The sequence below is a fragment of the Podarcis pityusensis genome (genome assembly GCF_964106645.2).
Source record: "Podarcis pityusensis genome assembly, chromosome: 15".
In the NCBI taxonomy this organism is placed as follows: Eukaryota; Metazoa; Chordata; class Lepidosauria; order Squamata; family Lacertidae; genus Podarcis; species Podarcis pityusensis.
In genome coordinates, this window is record NC_138040.1 from 33,774,315 (window position 1) to 33,794,705 (window position 20,391).

At 45.6% G+C, this 20,391-nt stretch overlaps 1 protein-coding gene and 1 long non-coding RNA gene across 4 annotated transcripts in view; both read right to left on the reverse strand.

Annotated features, from left to right (window-relative positions):
- Positions 1-287: 287 nt before the first annotated feature.
- Positions 288-20,391, reverse strand: part of LOC308463895 — a 288,783-nt gene continuing 268,679 nt past the window's right edge. For both annotated transcript variants that reach the window (XR_013979797.1, XR_013979798.1), the window contains exon 2: positions 288-1,741. This is a non-coding gene — a long non-coding RNA (uncharacterized lncRNA). The remainder of the gene's footprint in view (positions 1,742-20,391) is intronic.
- Positions 288-20,391, reverse strand: part of HEPACAM (hepatic and glial cell adhesion molecule) — a 40,786-nt gene continuing 20,682 nt past the window's right edge. The window contains exons 2-8 of one of the 2 annotated variants that reach the window (XR_013979730.1): positions 14,722-15,063; positions 13,438-13,719; positions 11,822-11,915; positions 9,722-9,795; positions 8,158-8,228; positions 2,684-6,188; positions 288-2,645 (exon numbers count right to left, since the gene is read on the reverse strand). Coding sequence is in view for 1 of the 2 variants with exons in the window: in XM_080982537.1 (XP_080838663.1) it covers positions 5,883-6,188; positions 8,158-8,228; positions 9,722-9,795; positions 11,822-11,915; positions 13,438-13,719; positions 14,722-15,063 (1,169 nt within the window). In the remaining variant the exon portion in view is untranslated. Of the gene's footprint in view, positions 6,189-8,157; positions 8,229-9,721; positions 9,796-11,821; positions 11,916-13,437; positions 13,720-14,721; positions 15,064-20,391 lie in introns of both variants that reach the window. The other variant, XM_080982537.1, reaches the window with a different exon arrangement.

Genomic DNA, 20,391 nt, shown 5'->3' on the forward strand with positions numbered 1-20,391 from the left:
GCCTGAACCCGTTTTTTTCTATTTGTGTTTATATCTACCATTCAAGGCAAAGTGCTCTAAGGCTTCAGAGAGAGGTCTTCCTGCCCTACTTTGAGATGGCAGAAATTGAACCCAGGATCTTCTACACACAAAAGCCTGCCCTCTGGCACTGAGCTTTTCCCCTTCCATTTGTTTTATTGTGTGGTTTTGCTTTGCTTTATTGTTATCCACCTTGAATGTGCTAAAAAAGGAGCCACAATTCAAATCCATTAATAAAATAAGTAACAGTCATATTTATTTGTTTCTTCTCTCTCTATTGTGCATTAGCATGGATTGCAAATTATCTTGCTCCTACTTCAAGGATGCTAATAAAAGCAACAAGACCTGCACTGTGCCTGGTAACAATACCAACATCTTGGGGGGGGTGTCCTTTAAACATCTGTGAAAACATTTGCACAACTTTAAAATATATGTATTATTAATAATAATGATAACGTTTCAGAAAATGCAAATTAGGTAGGGTTGCATTAAAATCCAACAACCTAATTTATCCTCCATCCCTAACATGTGATGCAATGCAAGCTAGATTTGCACTACTGAATGATTTGGGCTTGATATTGTCAGGAGTTCAGCCTACACTCGAGTAGGACCCTGGCAGAAACACATGCCCAACTGGCATGTTCTCTCCCTCCTGGTCGATCGTTCGGGAGCTTCATGAGCTTTCTTCAGCCCGAACATCACAGCGACTGATGCCAACCAACACCAGCACGCGTAGGGATCTGCAGGGTTTGCGCAACTTGCGTAACAGAACCTCAGCAACTCAGCATTTTGGCTAATCTACTTTATTTACATATAAACACACATGGAGCACTGCAACATGGCTCCCTCTCTCTCTAGCATCAGACAGCAAAGAGAAAAAGAACAAAGGACAATAGTCCCACTTCACGGAACACAGTAACACAAACATCCTGTCTTCGTCACTTCCCACTCTGTGGAGCCAAAACATATACCGTCATGTGAAAGACAACAACACCATGACTGCAATCACGGAGCCAGGAATTCTAACAGATATGTGCAAGGCACAGCTTGGCAAAAGCTTTGACACTCCCTGGCCCATCTGCTCCTATAACTGTGAGCCCCTGATTTGTGGTAAGTGCCATGAATTTCGCACATACGAATGTATGAACAAAGCAAACGTCCACATATTCTAACATCCAGTTTCCCAGGGGCCAATCAGACGCCTCCTGGGAAGCCTGCAGCAACTAGTATTCAAAAGCATGCTGCCTCCATCCTGAGAGATTGGACAGCACTGCCCATTAATTTGTGCAACATTGCCACCTACTGTTGACCAGCAATGACTGTGGTGACTGGGCAAGTGCGTGTGTTCAGAGCGGAGAGAAATCGAGTGCTGCACAAAAACACATATATGGTGAATGGGGGATAATATTTAATGCACCTGATAAAGGAGACTCAGGTTCACAAAATGGTTACACCACAATACAGGTGAAACTCGAAAAATTAGAATATCGTGGGAAAATTCATTTATTTCAGTAATTCAACTTAAAAGGTGAAACGCCATAATCATCACAATTATAACAAATAAAGGCTTGAGATATCTTGCTTTACATGCCATGAGTCTATCTCATATATTAGTTTCACCTTTTAAGTTGAATTACCGAAATAAATGAACTTTTCCACGACATTCTAATTTTTCGAGTTTCACCTGTACATTCGTTCACTTCTAAGGTGCCACAAAAGGTACCTATCTCCACAGTCGGAGGCAGCGATGCTTCTGAATATCAGTGGCTGGAAACTGCAGGAGGAAAGAGTGTTATTGTGTGCAGAACTTGCTTGCAGGTTTCCCAAGGCATCTGCTTGGCCACTGTGAGAACAGAATGCTGGAATAGATGGGCCAATGGCCTGATTCAGCAGGCTGTTCTTGTGTTCCCGATCTTCATACAGCAGATGGCCAACACTTTGGGATTTGGCACTTACTGCCAAGGCTCGCTAGCTGAAAAATCCCTCAAACGAGGCAAAGGGAATCGCTTGACCTTTTCATTACATGCTGAAGTCGGCACAGATCCAATCAACCTTCAGTCTCGATACACCAACTACGTCATAAGGATATACTAGAGCCTTTTGCACCACAGGTCTGAAGGCAGCTGGTTTGGGCAACTTTCAGTGGGATAATATGGACAATGGGGACAGGGTTAAGCATCTCCCTCGTTCCTCTGCTGCTTTTACACTCCTAGTCGTAGCCTCCCAAGGTTACTTTTCAATTTTAATAAGTTTCTCAAGGAAAGGTTACATGCCTAGTTCGGCCACTACAGCCACATCACACCAAGACAACTTAAGGATGGATAAACTGGAACATGTGCAGAGAAGGAGGACCAATATGATCAAGGAAGCAGAAACCAAACCTTATGAGGAACGGTTGAGGGAATTGAGTATGTTTAGCCTGTGTCAGGAGTGCGTGCAGGAGCCAGGCCCTGTGACCAGTAGGACTTTGCAGGACTGGGGCCTTCCTAAGTTTGTTCTGAAGAGGCAAGGCGCAACCGCACAGGTGAGGCCAATTGGTAACTCACAGCACCTGGTGGCAAGAGCCGGGAAGGGATATAAGGTCAGCATTTCCCTTCAGCTCTTTGCCACAGCAATACATTCCCTGCCTTGCTGCGCTTGGCTCCTTGATCCTCGGACCCTTGACTTTGTGACTCCTTGCTTCTTGATCCTCAGACCCCTGACTTCATGACTCCCTGCTTCCTGACCCTCGGACCCCTGGCTTCTGGACTCTCATTCCTGTTTCCACCCCGCCATCTTGCCCCTGGTCCTGACGTCCTCAGCCAGGACTTCAATTGCCCATAGACTGGACCATGACAGCCTGGAAACAAGCAGAGTGAGAGCAGATACTACTATAGCCATCTTCAAGTATCTCAAGGGCTGTCACGTGGAAGATGGAGCAAGCTTGTTTTCTCGTGCTCTGGAGGTTAGGGCCCATACCAATGGATTCAAGTTCCAAGAAAGGAGTTTCTGACTTAACATCAGGAAGAACTTTCTGACAGTAAGAGCTGCTCGACAATGGAACTCCCATGAGAGGTGGTGGAGGTTTTTAAGCAGAGGTTGGATGGTCACCTGTCATGTATGATTCAGAGATTCTTGCATTGCAGGGGGTTGGCCTAGATGACCCTCAAGGTCCTTTCCAGCTCTACCATTCTGTGATTCTAAGACTTTTCCCCTGTGTGTATCTTTCAGTCACAAAAATGAGATCTCACATGAACTTTCTTCACTAAGGTTTAATGCAAAGGATAACTTATTTCCATCTGACATAATACTGCAAAGCCCATGTCTGCTTGATATTTCATTCAAGCTAATGCATGCCTCAGGGTGCTTCCTCCCAGGGTGGAGTTGGGGGAAATGAGCACTGCTGTGTGGTTTGCTACACTGGCCACTGCATGGCTCTAGGGTCAAACCTGCTCTTGATTCCTGCATCCCTGGCTTGCTAGCACAAACTGACTCCCGCAGAGCAATGCCTTCTTCCCCTTCACTACAGACAAACCCAAGTGTACCATGAAATAGGTATAAACAGAGACAAGTTAAACAGTGGTGGCTGGTGCCCATTGGAGCTGATAGGGCAGAAGGCAAAGAGCCCTATAGTGGGTGGATTCAGAGCCAATGACAGGCAGAGCCAAGATTTGTCTTAATTTTCCTCGCTGCTGAGTTCTGAGACTCATGGACTAGCCTGGATTCATTTGAGTACATGAACCTGCCTGGAACTCTGTAAGCATTTAGCCTGGCATTACCTACCGGGCTGGCATCAAGGCTCAGCACACTCAGGCACCCCTTCCAGGGGCCCAGGGTGAAGAGTCTCAGCTCCTCTCTGCAGCCATCCAGCTCAGAAATCAGCATGCACTGTGCGGTCCACACCGCAGGCATGCACGCACACGCAGAAGTAAGCATTCACACATAGGCTGTCAAATAAAAATTCCTCACCTGCAGTCTGATGGATGTGTGCACAGACACACCCAGGCCATATACGGGCCACCACACTTATAGAAATGCCCCTCAGGTTGGACTGTGACCAAGGGATTGCCACGTGGGGAGACCTTCAGTGATGCACAGAGTGTCAGGCTAGGACTAGGCTTCAAATTTCCACTTAGAAATAAAGGTCAATGGTTAACCTCTGGGCCTAACTACCTCACAGGGTGGTTGTGAAGATGCTCTCCCAAGTTTTTGGAAGAAAGGCGGGGAGTGGGGAGGATAAAAAAAAAAGGCAAATAATAATACAGTCATGATTTCAACCTGACAGCGTGGCATAAAATCAACTACTTTTAAAAATAATATTTTAACTTTTTAGAAAAATAGAAGCTGCCAGTTAGACTATTTGTCCCAGTTAGGCTGTTATTGTCTGCTCTAACTAGTCAGTGCCATCCCCAAGTCTGGATGTAAATAAGAATGTGGGCAAATGGGAACTGGCAGAGATTCTTAGGGCAGCACCAGGTTCTGTAGCCAAGTTCCTTCCCATCATTTAGCACCTGATGCTTTAAAAAGAAAAAATCAAACCTGGAGATGCCAGGGGTTGAATCTGGAACCTTCTGCATGCAATCCATGTGCTTTTCCATTGAGCTATGATCACCTCCTGTTCAGTGCTTGTAAGGTATGAGAAATGCTTGGGATGTCCTGTGCAGAAGAACAGCTGAGTCGGGATCTGTTTGAAGAGGCTTTGGAAAGCTGGGTACCTCTAGCCTATGGCCTGGGAACATTCTGAAATGTGCTGTGTTTCCTTAACATCCTTCTGAGTAAGGGTAGGACAAACCTGGAACTTGGAAGGTGTTCACATGCAAGTTTCACAGGGGACAACGGCAATGGTTTGTAGCAGCCAACTGTGGTTAGCAGCATGCCACAGGCTCGCAAGCAACTCATAATGAGCAGGAGGTCATAATGTCAAGCAGGAATCTTACAAGGCTTAAAGAGGGATTCTAGCCTTGAAATGCAATTAGGTTTAATGTTGGGGCATCCCTGACTACACTGAAGGCCACAGATAGCCTTCGAGACATGTGACTTGTGGATACATTCCCATTGGCTGCATTAGGGTAAAAAAAGGTAAAGGACCCCTGGATGGTTAAGTCCAGTTGAAGGTGACTATGGGGTTGCAGTGCTCATCTCACTTTCAGGCTGAGGGAGCCGGCATTTGTCCACAGACAGCTTTCTGGGTCATGTGGCCAGCATGACTAAACCACTTCTGGTGCAACGGGACAGAGCGCTTGGAAACACAGTTTACTTTCCCACCACAGTGGTACCTATTTATCTACTTGCACTGGTATGCTTTTGTACTGCTAGGTAGGCAGGAGCTGGGACAGAGCAATGGGAACTCATCCCGTTGTGCGGATTCGAACCGCCAACCTTCTGATCGACAAGCCCAAGAGGCTCAGTCGTTTAGACCACAGCGCCACCCGCATCCCTTCACCTTTCACCTTGGCTGCATTATCACCACCCATACAAAAGTCTCAAAAGGCTTGGATGGAAACATCAGACTTTAAAGCAGTTAGTTGGGCATCGTTCCCAAAAGCAAAAGTTTTAGCGACACCAGTGTGCTAACTCCCCGGGTGCTACAAATAGCAAGTTAGTGCCTTTAAAACATATGTATGGAAGCAGGAGCGTTGAAACTACTGTAAACCATTTAAAGTGGGTCCATCCAGCCTGTGGAACACTGCGTGATTCACTTTTTTTACCTAAAAGCAGAGCCCAGGCATCTTCTTTTGAATAGGAAACATGCATTTGCGTGTGCAAAAAAACAAAAGAATGCCAGGCGGAAACTCACTGCTACCCCAGGAAACATTCACAAGCGCAGCAAGGCTTCCTCGCTGCACACACAGAGAGACAAGACAGATGCACACTGCTGGCTGCCTTCAGGCATTGATTTCCACAGTGCTGGCCTCCCCCTGCTGATCTCGAATGATATGAACTCCAGCAGTCCGCACCAAGCGTGTGGTGTTTTGGGTGCGCCCTGGCGGGGTTGGGGACCTGGTAGGAGATATGTGTGTTCTGGAGGTGGCCGGAGACCTGGCTGGCGAGCGATGGTATCGACGAGCAGACCGAACAGGCAGTCCAGGTGATCTTCCAGGAGGAGGGGGAGAGCTGGAGTAGCTGGGTGGCGAGGGCTCGGCAGCGTTTCGGGACTCAGTAAGGGATTCCTCTTCAGCTTCTGGAGAGTCCTTGGGGAAGCAAGTAAAAGCAAGCAGCTGCGGTCAGAACATGAGCATAGTACCACAACATACTGCAATGAACTTCAAAAGCACTTTGGAACTGGGACGACCCTAGCATCAGACAGAGTGCTTCAGGAAAAAGAAGCACTCTTTTTTTTTTTACTGCCAGGGAAGGGGAGAGGTGGTTGTGCGATTATCTGCCTAAAGGCCCAAAATACTTTTTGTTTTTTTTACCGTGGTTTATTATGCACTTTGACTTGATAGGAGTATCATTTTCTGCTCCACCCCAGGCAGCAAAATGTCTTGGTTTAGCCCTGTATTCTTGTGCATGGCCCCAGAGGGGGGGTATTGGGGGGAGGGGGGAATGGGTGAGAGCCAGGAGGCTCAGAAGGGAGGTGTGCCAGAAGGAGAAGGATAATAATAATAATAATAATAATAATAATAATAATAATAAATAAAAAAATAATAATACAGTGGTACCTCTGGTACTTAATTCATCCCGGAGGTCCGTTCGTAACCTGAAATTGTTCTTAACCTGAAGCACCACTTTAGCTAATGGGGCCTCCCGCTGCCACTGCGCTGCCGGAGCACTATTTCTGTTCTCATCCTGAAGCAAAGTTCTTAACCTGAAGCACTATTTCTGGGTTAGCGGAGTGTGTAACCTGAACCGTATGTAACCTGAACCGTATGTAACCCGAGGTACCACTGTACTAGGACTCTGGGCAGGAAAAGCAGTAACTCCATGAGATATGGAAAAATATTCTCTCTCCCCCCCCCCCCCATGGTAATATTATTTATATAGTGGTTAGACCAGGGTGGTCCAATATGTGGCCCATGGGCTGCATGCAGCCCTAGAGGCCTTTTTTTGGCACCCCTCAGCAACATTTGAAGCCCCTAATCTTTGTGCCAGCTTCCCAGAGCCAGGTAAGCAAAGCGTTGGGTTTTGGGAAGGAGGCAGGAGGATGCAGACAAGGTCCTAGAGTCCTCCCGTCTCCTTCCCAAAGCCTAGTTAGCACTTCCCTAGCTTGGGAAAGGAGGCAGGAGGGCTCTAGGACCCTGCCAAAGCCTCACACCTCACTTAGCCAGCTTTGGGAAAGCAGTGCAAGGACTGGAGGGGGGCATAAAATTTTGGCCTCTCCTCTGCCCCCATGCAACATGGCAAGCCATTGCGGTGCCTGCAGGTTTCATGTCAATGTACTCCTGTGGCCTACTTTGCAGGAAAAGTTGGTCTGCTTTGACTTAGGCAATGTTACCGCATGCACACACATAACCATCGAGTGAAATATGTTACTATTATTCCAATTTTGTATGCGGCGCAGCAGCAGAGGTTGTGGTCAGCCTGCGTTCAACACAGTAGACGGCTGTAAAAACTGCTACCAGAAGATGTCGCTCATGAGTCGTGGGAAAGTAACGGGAAGCAATTTAGCAAATGGGAAGCCAGTTCCTAAGATTAAGGACACCCTATTCAAACAGACAGGCATGCCAGAAAGTATACAGAGCTACTATAAAAATACGGACAGATGGAGAGCTATCCATGCACTTCAGGCAAGGTAGTGCCCAGAGGACCACAGGCTGTCACTTGTGCAAGAAGAGAGAAATAACACAAATCCCATTTATCAGTAGATATATCAGTTGGTATTTTTTTAAATAAATAAATAAATAACTTGGTTCTCCGCACATTCTAATCTCCCTTACAAGTCATTACTCTAGTATTTGCATATTATTATTTTTTGTACACATTATTTGGGTGGACAACTATATTGCAAAATTCGTGGAACTGTGAATTTCAACGGACAAATGTGTTTGGGTTTATGTTTCATTTCAGAAAGTGCAAATTAGGTTGATTCCCCCTTGAAATGTGAACTGAATCAATTTTCTCCCTCGTCGTTACTTCACATTTTGCCCTTTGGCCTGAAAGTTATTTAATTAGCAGAGTACCAGGCTGAAGCTTCCTCGAAGCATGACACTTGAAACTTACTTTGTCCTTCAAGATGTACAAAGCAACGGGATTCTTGCGCTCGTGTTCTCCACTCCTGGGAACAATCTCCACTGCATTAAAGCGAGAATGGAAATGAGTTATTCCTTTTCAATAAAGCCTGAAAAGGGTTCTGCTATGCAAGTGAGCATGGGAGAAAGAGGCAGGCAGAAGAGCCTTGGTAGATTAAACCAAATGTTATTTATTTAGAGATTTGTGGATCCCGTCTTTTGGACTGAGGAACATTAAGGAGAGCCCTGCTGGATCAAACCAAAAGTCCAGCACCTTTGTCCCGACACCGGGCAGCTAAATGCCTTCTCTTATTACGTGTTCCCCAACACCCAGATGCACACTGTCTCCACTGAGGGAAACCCCATTTTTCAGCTGACATCGCTAAGATCCTTGCTAAGCCTGACCACCACTCCACTTGCTGCATACATGAGGCTGTGCAATGTGACAGCGGAGCTCTGATCTTGGTCCAGGAAGGAGCAAGTGGGAACTGAGTGCTTATGTAACAGTGGCAGCAGGCATAGCTTGTTAATACCACCTGGGCTGCAAGATGCAGCCTGACATTAAGGGCCCCATCCTGCACCACTAATCTCCCACAGTAATGCAGCAGGAGAGTCTCTGGTCTGACCAGGTCTTTGGCACTGGAGTCCTCCAAGGATGGTAATGATACACCCTCGGGCATCTTGTGGACATGTTTCTGGGACTGACCCTGCATGCCTTTTCAGCTCCTGAGTCCTCACCCCCTGAAAATGAGGAATATAACTTCAGCACTGGTGGGAGTTGGGGTCCGTGTCCACATTCCTGCTTTAGCCTTTCAGTGTAGGCACCCCATGATCTAGCTCTACGATACAGTGGCACCTTGGTTCTCAAACTTGATCCATTTCAGAAGTCTGTTCCAAAACCAAAGCGTTCCAAAACCAAGGTGCGCTTTCCCATAGAAAGTAATACAAAATGGATTAATCCACTCCAGACTTCTAAAAACAACCCCTAAAACAGCAATTTAACATGAATTTTACTATCTAACGAGACCACTGATCCATAAAATGAAAGCAATAAACAATGTATTGCAGTCACACAATCAATCAATCAGTAGCTGAACTGGGATCCACACAGTAACATAAAGAAAAAAAGAGCCGCCGAAACAAAAATGCAAAATAAATAGCAAAAACAGACAGACCTCAGTGTAACACTCAAAACGGAAGTGTGGCACTCAAAATGGAAGTGTGGCACTCAAATCAATAGCATAACACTCAAAACGGAGCATGTTTGGCTTTCGAAAAAAGTTCGCAATCCGGAACACTTGCTTCTGGGTTTGCAGTGTTTGGGTTCCAAGTTGTTTGAGTACCAAGGTGCTTAGAACCAAGGTACCACTGTATTTGAAATTGCAAATTTGACCCCCTGGCATAACCCCTGGTCCCCAGATCCTGGCTGCTTTCGGACTACTGCCTACAACTTAGCATTGACAACCATAAACCAGGCTCAACAAACAAAGCACTGCCAGTTCCTGGAAGACATCAGCCCGAGAGTCAGAATCCAAACGCAGAGGTTCACGGTTTACCATCCTGCTTCAACTGTTCTTCATTCTGGTCCACATATTCAGAGGAATTTTGCTTCTCCATTTTCCGTTTGTTTCTAAAACAAAACAAAAAAAGGCATAAGACCATAAGAAAGTGAGAAGAGCCTGCCGGATCAGACCAATGGCCCATCTGGTCCAGCAGTTTGGGATAGCTCAGCTGTTAGAACCTATGACTCTTAATCTCAGGGTTGTGGGTCTGAGTCCCACATTGGGCAAAAGATTTCTGCATTGCAGGGGTTGGACTAGATGACCCTCGTGGACCTTGCCAACTCTACAGTTCCATGATCCTATGATTCTATCCTGTTCTTACAGTGGCGAACCAGATGCCTGTGGGAAGCCCACAAGCTGCCCCTGAGCACCACAGTACCTGCAATCCCAGCAACCGTATTCAGAAGCATATTCGTCTGAGAGTGGAAACTGAACATAGCCGTTGTGGATGCAAAAGTTTGCATGAGTTTGCTCAGAGGCTCCCTCACAGCCCACTTGGAATGGAAGGGGGTCAGCCCTACTTGGTCCTGGCAGCCTGCAAACCAGCCCCACATGTGATCCTCTCCTAGCAAAGGAGTGAGTCGAATTGTCATGTTGTGCGGCAAATGCAGGGCGAGAAACAGGTCAGGTAAAACAATCCCAGGCTGCTTTGTTAACACACTGTACTCTTCACAGAACCAGTCCATGCACCTCTTTTTTACACCAACTGGGACATAAGGGCCAACTGACATGGGCCACACATCTTTTCCCATCAGGAGCAAACAAAAAACAAGAAAGTTGGGGAGGGGGGAATGGCCAGAGTGGAAAGGGTTAAGAAAACCTCCACCACTCCAGTCTTTTGCTACAGGTGGAAATTTCTGCAGCTACATATTGTAACAGAAAAAGAAAATTACCGGGGAGGGGAGATGACTATATACAACAGAGCATCAGTGCTTGAATCAGCTGCTCCAAACTCTCAACGCTTTGTGTCAGTTACTGTTTGCTGATCAGAAGATCGGCGGTTTGAATCCCTGCGACGGGGTGAGCTCCCATTGCTCAGTCCCTGCTCCTGCCCACCTAGCAGTTCAAAAGCACGTCAAAGTGCAAGTAGATAAATAGGTACCACTCCGGCGGGAAGGTAAACGGTGTTTCCGTGCGCTGCTCTGGTTCGCCAGAAGCGGCTTAGTCATGCTGGCCACATGACCCGGAAGCTGTACGCCGGCTCCCTCAGCCAATAAAGCGAGATGAGCGCCGCAACCCCAGAGTCAGTCACGACTGGACCTAATGGTCAGGGGTCCCTTTACCTTTACCTTACTGTTTTTAAGAAGACAATGGAGAGGTATCATCACGTAAAAACTGCAGGAGCTCGGAGGTGGGGGCATAATTCAAGTACTGGCAAATGTCCTGGGTACATGTGCCCTCAAACACAGCTGTTCATACAAGGAATTTGCCAATGATAAGAGGACCAGCGGCTTGTAAGGATACTGTTTTAGCCAAGGCTGACTCAAACGCAACAAGCCCTCCATGGCACCAATTAGGCAGCTTGCTCGAAACTACAATTTTCAACCACCTGCACTATACATTTAATGCAGTATGGCTGCCCTCAAAAAATCTTGGGAAGTGTGGTTTGTTAAGGGTGCTGAAAGTACTTAGGAGACTCCCTGTTCCCCCTCACAGAGCTACGATTCCCACATCAGTTTAACAATCCCTCTTCCCAGAGAACACTGGGAATTGTAGCTCTCAGTCGAACTCTCATTTCATTTCACTTTTCATTTGTGTACCTCCTTTCTATACAAAGAAACAACAACAAAATCACACACCTTATAACGGATCTGATCCAATTCAAAAATGCCATAAAGAAACGTCACTTTAAAATAAACAACTTATATCAAATAAATTAATATTCAATCATCCATTAGAATATAATCAGCACCCTTAGCAAACCACAGTTCCCAGGATTCTCTGGGGGGAGCCATGATGGTTTTAAACAGTATGATGCTGCTTTAAACATGTAGTGCAGCTGCGGCCTTTGTTACAGGGAGAGAATGCTGCACAAATCTTTGGGGAGGGGGAACAGGGAACGTTTAAACACACATATAATTTTAAACGTCCTACTTCTTGGATGGTTTCCAACAGGCGCAGACGGTCACTAAGGTAACCAGAAGGAAAATTCCCCCAGTCGAAAGGATTATATAGAGGGAGCTCCTTCCTACAGAGACACAAAAGACAAGGCAGATGTTAGAGCAAGTTTCACCTGTTTTGCTGGAGACCTGCAATGCAAGATTTGGAGACATGCCCATTTCAGCGGATGGAGGTGTTCATGTACTGTTTGGCATGGAAAGCGCAAACCAGGGAGGTTCATCTTTCTGCCCACATGCAGAGGGTCGCAAGGCCAGCTGACTAGCCCAGCTGGGTCGTCTCCTTCCAGCCGTCCCGCAGCGAAGACCCATCGGCCGCTGCTCCGACGTAAATCAGCAACCCAGCTTCACAGCCAGGGCACACTATCTCAGCAGATAGAAACTACGCACACAGAATAGGTGTGAGGCTTGTGGAAGCATACTACAACTACGGATTTATTAATCATAAATCAGGACCAAGAAACATGTAGTCTCTCTCTTTGTCTTCTCAAAGAGACAGGGAAAAGCAAAAGCTCTACACACAACGGACGTTCCCAGCAAGCTGTGCTGGTATGTAAACAGACATGTGACATGCAACGGTTTCATGTCTGCAACTAAAGGTGGAATGGAATTTTCCAACACTTTCAACATGAACTGAGTGGTATTTCTCCCCCACCCCTAGTTACAAGAAGCAGCACATAACACTTGTTTTAACAGCGGTGAGAGAGTGCCAACTGCTCTTCCCACATCACCGAGGCAACAGGTGAAAAGGATGGGTAGATACCAGGAGAAAAGGGATTGGTTGTTAACCCTCTCTGGGAATTATAACACTGCAAGGGGAAGAAGGGGCCTCCTAACAACGCCCAGAACCCTTTACAGGTCCTGGGATTGTTTGGAAGAAGACATGGCTCTTTAAAGTGGAATGATACATGCTGCTTTAAATGTATAGTGCAGATGTCCATTAACTTCAATAGATCTACTCTAGCACTGGATAAAACCCTGGATAAAAAATTTGGAACATCCATAAATTTATTTATTTGCTTTTTCAAATTAAAGTTTTAGTCACATATCCAACTTACAACATAAAATCAAGATTCCAAGGAATCTCTTGTACTTCCCTCCTCCCCTTTGTGGGTCCTATTGTTAATCATTTCCTCCTGCATCTTTTATGATAATCCAAAATCTTTTGCCTCTCCATTGTGTCCAAAATTCACCATTAAACTACAAGTGAAATTCCAATCCTACTAACTATTTTAACTGTTTGCAGTGGTTTTTAAGATAAGTTATAAATTTCCCCCATTCCTTATTAAAATTTTGGCCTTCCTGGTTTCTGATTCTTCCAGTCATTTTGGCCATTTTGGCATAATCCCATCAACTTGATCTGTCATTTTTCTCTGGTAGGGACTTCATCTTCTTTCCATCTCTGGGCCAATAACATCCGCGCAGCCGTGGTCGCATACATAAACAGTCTTTTCTGCTCCCTTGTGATTTCGGCACCTAGAATTCCTAAAAGGAAGGCTTTGGGTTTTTTCACATGACAAGGTATATAATAATTAAGGCAGACCCAGTCTCTGGTTTCCCCATGTTGTCCCTATCTGCGTTGACCATACTTACTGTACACGGTAAGTTTTATGGGGATGCTGCGTCCATTGCTGATGGGGTTCTCCACCAAACAACTGTAGGTGTCATCGTCAGACATCAGGACTCTGGTGATGGTCAGCACCTTCTGGTCATGGGAGAGGATCAGCCGGGAGTCATTGCTGAGGGGCTTGCTGTCCTTCAGCCACGTGTAGCTGGGCTTTGTGCCATTTTCATGGGAGCAATTCAGAGTGAAATATTCGCTGAGCTCCAGCACAGTGGAGGAGGCCAGGGCGACATGAGGCTTTGAAATTGGAACTAGGAAGACAAAGACAAAACAAGCAAAGATTCTCAGTAAAGAGGAAAGTGAAAAAAATGATTAAACTATGGAGCTGAAAAAGCTCTAGCTCTGACTGAGGCCAACCTAACCTCCTTGTGGCCCGGGACATCCAAGATGTTTTTGTTTGAAGACCGTAAGGTCCTCCAGGGGACATACCAGGAGAGGCGGTCCCGTAGAAAGCAATGGAGTTATAGGAGAGGGCTAAATGGCAAGCAAGGCAAGCCTAGAGGGGGGGAAAGAGCATTTGTCACATGATGGCAGTTGTGCTTTGACAATGACACTGAAATCCAAGCCAGCTGGCATGAGACAATGCAACACAGTGTCTCCAAGCTCTCCACTGGATTTGAACTTACAGGGTATATACAGGAGGAGGTTTCATTTATAGTAGCAACTGTGGACGATGTTTTGCAAAAGGTTTTCAGCAAGGCCCAAGCTTGGCATGAGGGAGAATTTTTTTTATCCGATTCATGTTTGAAAGTGAACTTACCTGATTCTCATTTTCTGAAACGGGATGTGAACCAAAACTCAGCCATCCCTCTGAAATTCACACTTCTCTGAATTTTGAAATGCAGTTCTGCAGCCCGGTAAGGTATGCAACAATGCGCACACACCAGGGTAAAGTTTGTATATAAATTAGTGAAAATAACATACAAAAACAGTGTACAAAAATTAGGAAAAAATGCTTTGCACAATTGTGCAGACTGGGCAACACTGCATTAAAAAATGTATGTATTAAGAGAAATTTGCACTGAAATGCTGCTGATTCTCTCTCTCTCTCTCTCCATGCAAATTGGTGGGGAAATGAATTTTAATACGTGGAAAAGGTGGAACTGAAATTGACAGATTTGCCCATTCCTAGTCCAAACCATGTGTTATTATATGTCGAAGCTGCATGAAAGTCTTTCCCCCCACCTAGAGAATAAATAAATACCTTTAACTAATGAACTAAAAAAAGTTCATTTTTTCTAAGGCTCACTTACCATCCACTGTAAGGTTGATGTTCATCTCCCCTGTAAAAGTGTCGTCCGTAATGGAGATTTCCACTTCATACGTCCCCTCGTCCGAGAGCTGGAGCTCGTTGATCAGCAAGGAGCCATTCTCAAAGATTCTAATCCGGTCCCTGTATTCCGGGCGCAAGTTACCAATGATCCCGGTGCCGATGGACTGGACCACCGTCACAGCCTTGTCACGCTTCACTTGCCATTTGATCACGGGTTTGTCGCGGCTGGTGCTGGTGTATTTCACGGAGAGCAGGGCAGACTTGCCAACTGTACCGTGAATTAACAGCACCGGGCTGGTGATATTGACTCCTTCCAGCAGATCTAGCAAGAAGAAGAAGCAAAAGACACTTAGCATTAGCATTAAGGGGTAGATATCACTTGAAGGAGGTGGTATGAGCATGACTCTCTGGTGCTGGAAAAGGCAGAACCGGAAGCCATCGGCTCGGCAATGAGTGTCCCCACCAGAGCTACAGGTTAGATAATAATACTGTGGTACCTCGGGTTACCTACGCTTCAGGTTACAGACTCCGCTAACCCAGAAATAGTACCTCGGGTTAAGAACTTTGCTTCAGGATGAGAACAGAAATCATGCTCCGGCGGCGCGGCAGCAGCGGGAGGCCCCATTAGCTAAAGTGGTGTTTCAGGTTAAGAACAGTTTCAGGTTAAGAACGGACCTCCGGAACAAATTAAGTACATAACCAGAGGTACCACTGTAACAACAACAACAACAACAACAACAACAACAATTTTATTTATATCCCGCCCTCCCCAGCCAAAGCCAGGCTCAGAGCGGCTAACAACAATAAAAGTAACACAGCATTCTAAAATCGATTCATTCTAAAATCAATTCAAAATCAAATTAATGGCAACCATTGGGCTAGAGTTCTATGAGGATTACCAAAGGAGGGGGTCAGACTGTGCCTTGGCCAAAGGCCTGGTGGAACAGCTCTGTCTTGCAGGCCCTGCGGAAAGATGTCAAGTCCTGCCATACCTTTTTTAAAATATGCAAATATAGCAGAACGGGGTAGAGTCTGAGACCTCATCAGCTGACGTTAACAATAGAAATAACCCATCAATTCTGGTGTGGATGTGACCATAATAATATCCAATGACATATTTACTGCAGCCCCCCCTGTAATGAGACCTTCCTCTCCACCCACAAAGAGGGAGGTCTGCAGTATCGTATGGCTCTATGGGCGCCACCCTGAACCCTCGGATTGCACCTTTATACAGTATTTATTTTTATTTATCACATATATCAGTGCTTTTTGTGACAGTATTCACTGCTATAGAGTCCCTCCAACTTTTTAATAAAGATTTTTACTGCCCATAGTAGAAGTGATCTTGTGCTGGCACCCATGGCACTTCATTGTGAATCAACAAAGTCAACACTTCATTGTATGTCCAACCTTTCCGCCAAGGAACTCAAGGTGGCGTTCATGGTCCTCCCACCCCCCATTTTATAACAACAACCCTGTGAGGTAGGTGAGGCTAAGAGGCAGTCATCTACCCAACAGCACCCAGTGAGCTTCAAGGCTGAGTGAGGATTTCAAACGAGATCCTAGTTTGACACTCTAAAGGTAGATCTACACACAGGGGGGAAACGCTATGAATATGTCATAAATTAAATTGTTATAACAAAAGGGGGGAACCGTATGTAAAATCGCATAGAAAAGTTTTGTGCTCTACAGCGCCATCTGGTGTTCCATGTTTATAACACATTTAAAACACTATTTTTTATTCATGTAGCTGGGTCCTAAGTCTGTTCTAACTACACCACACTGGCAAACTATTAAGTACTAAGCATTACTATGATTCATCAGTGGTGTCCAAACTTTTTTCAAAGAGGGCCAGATCTGATGAAGTGAAGGGTTGAGAGCTTTTTTTAGGGTTGAAGTTGTTGAGGGTTTTTTTAGGATTTTACCCCAGGAAATAAACTGCCACAGGGGCTGGATTAAACTCACTGGCGGGCCGGATTAGGCCCCCAAAATGGACTTTGGACATGCCTGGATTAGATGATCAAGTCTCTTTATAACCAACAGCAAATGATTACAACAAAAATAAAGACGGTGTTGATTTTTTAAAAACAACAACAACAGCACACTTTTAATCGTCTAAATATTGGATTGAATTGACAAGAATAAGCAGCGGAGGCTGGACTGTGCTTGTAAGGACAGGACACAGCTAATTCACTGTGTCTTGAGTACAACACAGCAGTCAAGCAGTTAATGCTCCCAGCCCTGGCTCTCAATGGCATGAGGCAAGGCGGATGGTGATCTAGGCCTCACAATGGTTAACCTGGAAACAACCTCAAATCCTTGCCCTGACATTTCACTGGGACCCAGGCAAGACAGGGGAGGGAGGCACAGCTCGCGTGCCCTTTCCTCTCCTTAGCACCCAGAAGAGCAAGAATGTCTGAAGGACTGCTATGGCTTCACGTTGTTGATTCAGAAATGTGCTCCTGTGCATAGGAATGAACTCATCGGCATTTGGGCTAACGCCGGGGTGGTGCTGAAAAAACAAAGGAGAGCGCAGAAAGAAAGGTTTCAGTTTGCAAAAGGAGCAACTGATGCCAAAAAGGGGTGAAACTTTTTTTAAAAAAAAAATATTAATTTTTATTGATATAGCAAGAAAAAAGAAAAAACACAAATACCAAATTACACACAGGAATAACCATAGACACATAATTTTCTTAACAAACAATAAAACATATGTTGGTCTTAGCACTAAAAACCCAACCTCCCGTCTATTCCATATTTCGATTTCATATTACTTATTGTCAATGCACACTTTTATCATAATTAAACTCAAAAAGGGGTGAAACGTAATCAGAAGCAAGGGTGTAGAATCTCAGGTTGGAGGGTGGGGGGAATGTGGCCCCACAATACTCATTATGCAGCCCCACATCCTCCCCACAAGCCACACCCACTCTTCACATGCTCTCCACTACCCCTGGTTTTTACGCATGCTCTCCTTGATTATTTTTGCCCGGCAGGAAAGTGTGCATGAATTCTGACAATGCTTGCTTGCCTGGATAGATAAGGAGATAGATAAGGAACTATAATCGTGTATAGCAAGCATGGGGAACATCCCCTCCAACATTTCTCCAATGAAAATAGGGGCGTCCTACTCCATAATAAGAATATCTATACATCGGACTGGGTTGCTACATAATAAAACATTAAAAAACCCTTCCCTATACAGGGCTGCCTTCAGATGTCTTCCAAAGGTTGCATTACAGTGGTACCTCGGGTTACAGACGCTTCAGGTTACAGACTCCGCTAACCCAGAAATAGTACCTCGGGTTAAGAACTTTGCTTCAGGATGAGAACAGAAATCGTGCTCTGGTGGCACGGCAGTAGCTGGAGGCCCCATTAGCTAAAGTGGTGCTTCAGGTTAAGAACAGTTTCAGGTTAAGAACAGACCTCTGGAACGAATTAAGTACTTAACCCAAGGTACCACTGTATTACTTATCTCCTTGGCTCAGGGTTCACACCATACCTTCCAACATTTCTCCGATGAAAAAAGGGACATCCGAAGGGAAAGCGGGACATTCTGGGATCAAAATCAGAAACTGGGATGGCTTCTGTAAAATCCAGGACTGTCCCTGGAAAATAGGGACACTTGGAGGGTCTGAGGGAACCTTGGGATCTGGTGCAAAATGTGGCCTTCCAAACGCCTCTCTCTGGCCCTTGGTCCCCTTCCCAATTGCCATACCCCATACTGGTCCTGCTCTCCCGGAGTATTTTCCCCTGGCTGGAATGTGTCCTTGAATGCTCTCAGTGACTCCAGCTTTGCCGGGAAGAAGGGTAGAGAAGGGTGTGTGCATCTTTACAAACACTAGCCTAATGCACTTGTTTAAAAGGTTGTGTGCCACTCCCAATATCTGCTAAGCAGCAGCAAGTTTCCAGGGGGTTCCAGGCACTCCCTATGGGGTGTGTTTCTGCTGGGACATCAAGGCACAGCAGAGATTAGTGTCTTTCAAAATATATATGGTTTGTTGGTTTTTTAAATTCATTTTTATTAAATTTTCCACTTTAACAATCCAATCAAATCACATTAAATATTCCAAATTAAACATATACATATCAAATAATCCAAATATTCTGCCAAATTATAATTTTTTTAATGGGACTTCCCATGCTTCAAGTTCGGAGGGTTCTAATCATCTCATATCTCTACTGCTTTTCATAGTCATTTCCGATGGTTCCTCTAATTCTTCCTGTTGTTAACCTTCCTTCTTTCACGGCCTCTGAGTTGTTCCCACAAGCGAGTTGAAGCAAACAATGATGTATTTCTGTGTGGATTTTATGTCTACGATTCCCCTCTATAAGTTTGCGGCATCTCCTCACATGCTGGTGTTTCTGCCAAATCAATCCAAAGGTCTTTTCGCTGCTGGCAGCCGCCATCTTCACTCAGTTCCAATGAAATATATCTGGTTTATTGTACATATATTTACACCTAGGTCTTCTCCAGAAAGAGTTCAGAGCATTACATCTCCAGAGGAGCTTGTTCCCCAGACCAGTGCAGTACTGGATTCTGAGACATTCTGCATGCCATCTCTGTGACTCTGCCCCGGCCTGCCAAGGTGGTTCTGGCCTTCACGGCTGCTCATGGAGTTCTGCCCGCTTCCTTTCCGCTTCACCAAAAAAAGCCCTGCTCCAAGTAACTCCTTTCCATCTATCTGCTCATTTCTCTTATCCAGACCTCTGTTTTCCAAAAGGACATATTTTTCCTGTGTGCTATCACGCTTCCCCATCACCTTGGCAGCCTCCTCCCAGCACCAACACAGCCTCCTGCCTGGTTGATGGTTAATGACTTGCTTCCAGCACCTTTTGTCATTCTTAGCGACTTCTATCTCAGGTGAGGCCCTGGCCTGGAGGAAAAAAAGCTTAGCTGTATTTTTCACTTCCTTGGCACCTTCCCTTCAAAACTCCAAGTATTACCTGAATAGAAATCTTTATGGATTTCTAACAATCACTCCCAGATGACCCCAGATCTGTAACAGTACAAAGGTAAAATTTACACTTAGGTAGAATTTAGTTTTTCCACCCACTTCTGCCTCTAGCCCCACATGTCACTGACATTCATGTGGCCCTTGGAAGTCTGCTCAGGCCCTTGGGTGCCTTCCTTCTTCGTTTCAACATTGGGTGGAAACCAAATTAGTTGACTCTTCCTGCCATTGCTTCTGGCTCCACCTATGGTTAGCCTCCCTGCCTTACCTGCCCTGCCAGGCCCAATGGGCACCAGCCACCACTGAGGTTCAGTGAATGCAGCCAGGGGCAAAAGAGGACACAGCAGATGCTCAGTATCAGACGAGCTGCTTCCAAAATGGCTTCAGCCTGCAGCCTGGGTGCTGAGGTCAAAACAAAACCAGTATTGATATGCAGCGGAGGGGAACATGAATCATCGGGTGACAATTAACTGCTAGATTAGGAGCTGCGAGCAGAAGCCCAAGAAAGAGCTTAAACAAGTCCCGAAGTCATGAGATCTATTAGTATGCAAACCTCTCTCTCGCTCTCTCTTTCCCTTTGCCTGATGCAAACAGAAGGGGAAACCCAGGGCTTTTTACCAGCCAGAACTTGACAAAACTCAGTTCCGGCACCTCCTACAGTTAAAAGGATTGGGAAGCAAGAGATCAGCCCTAGC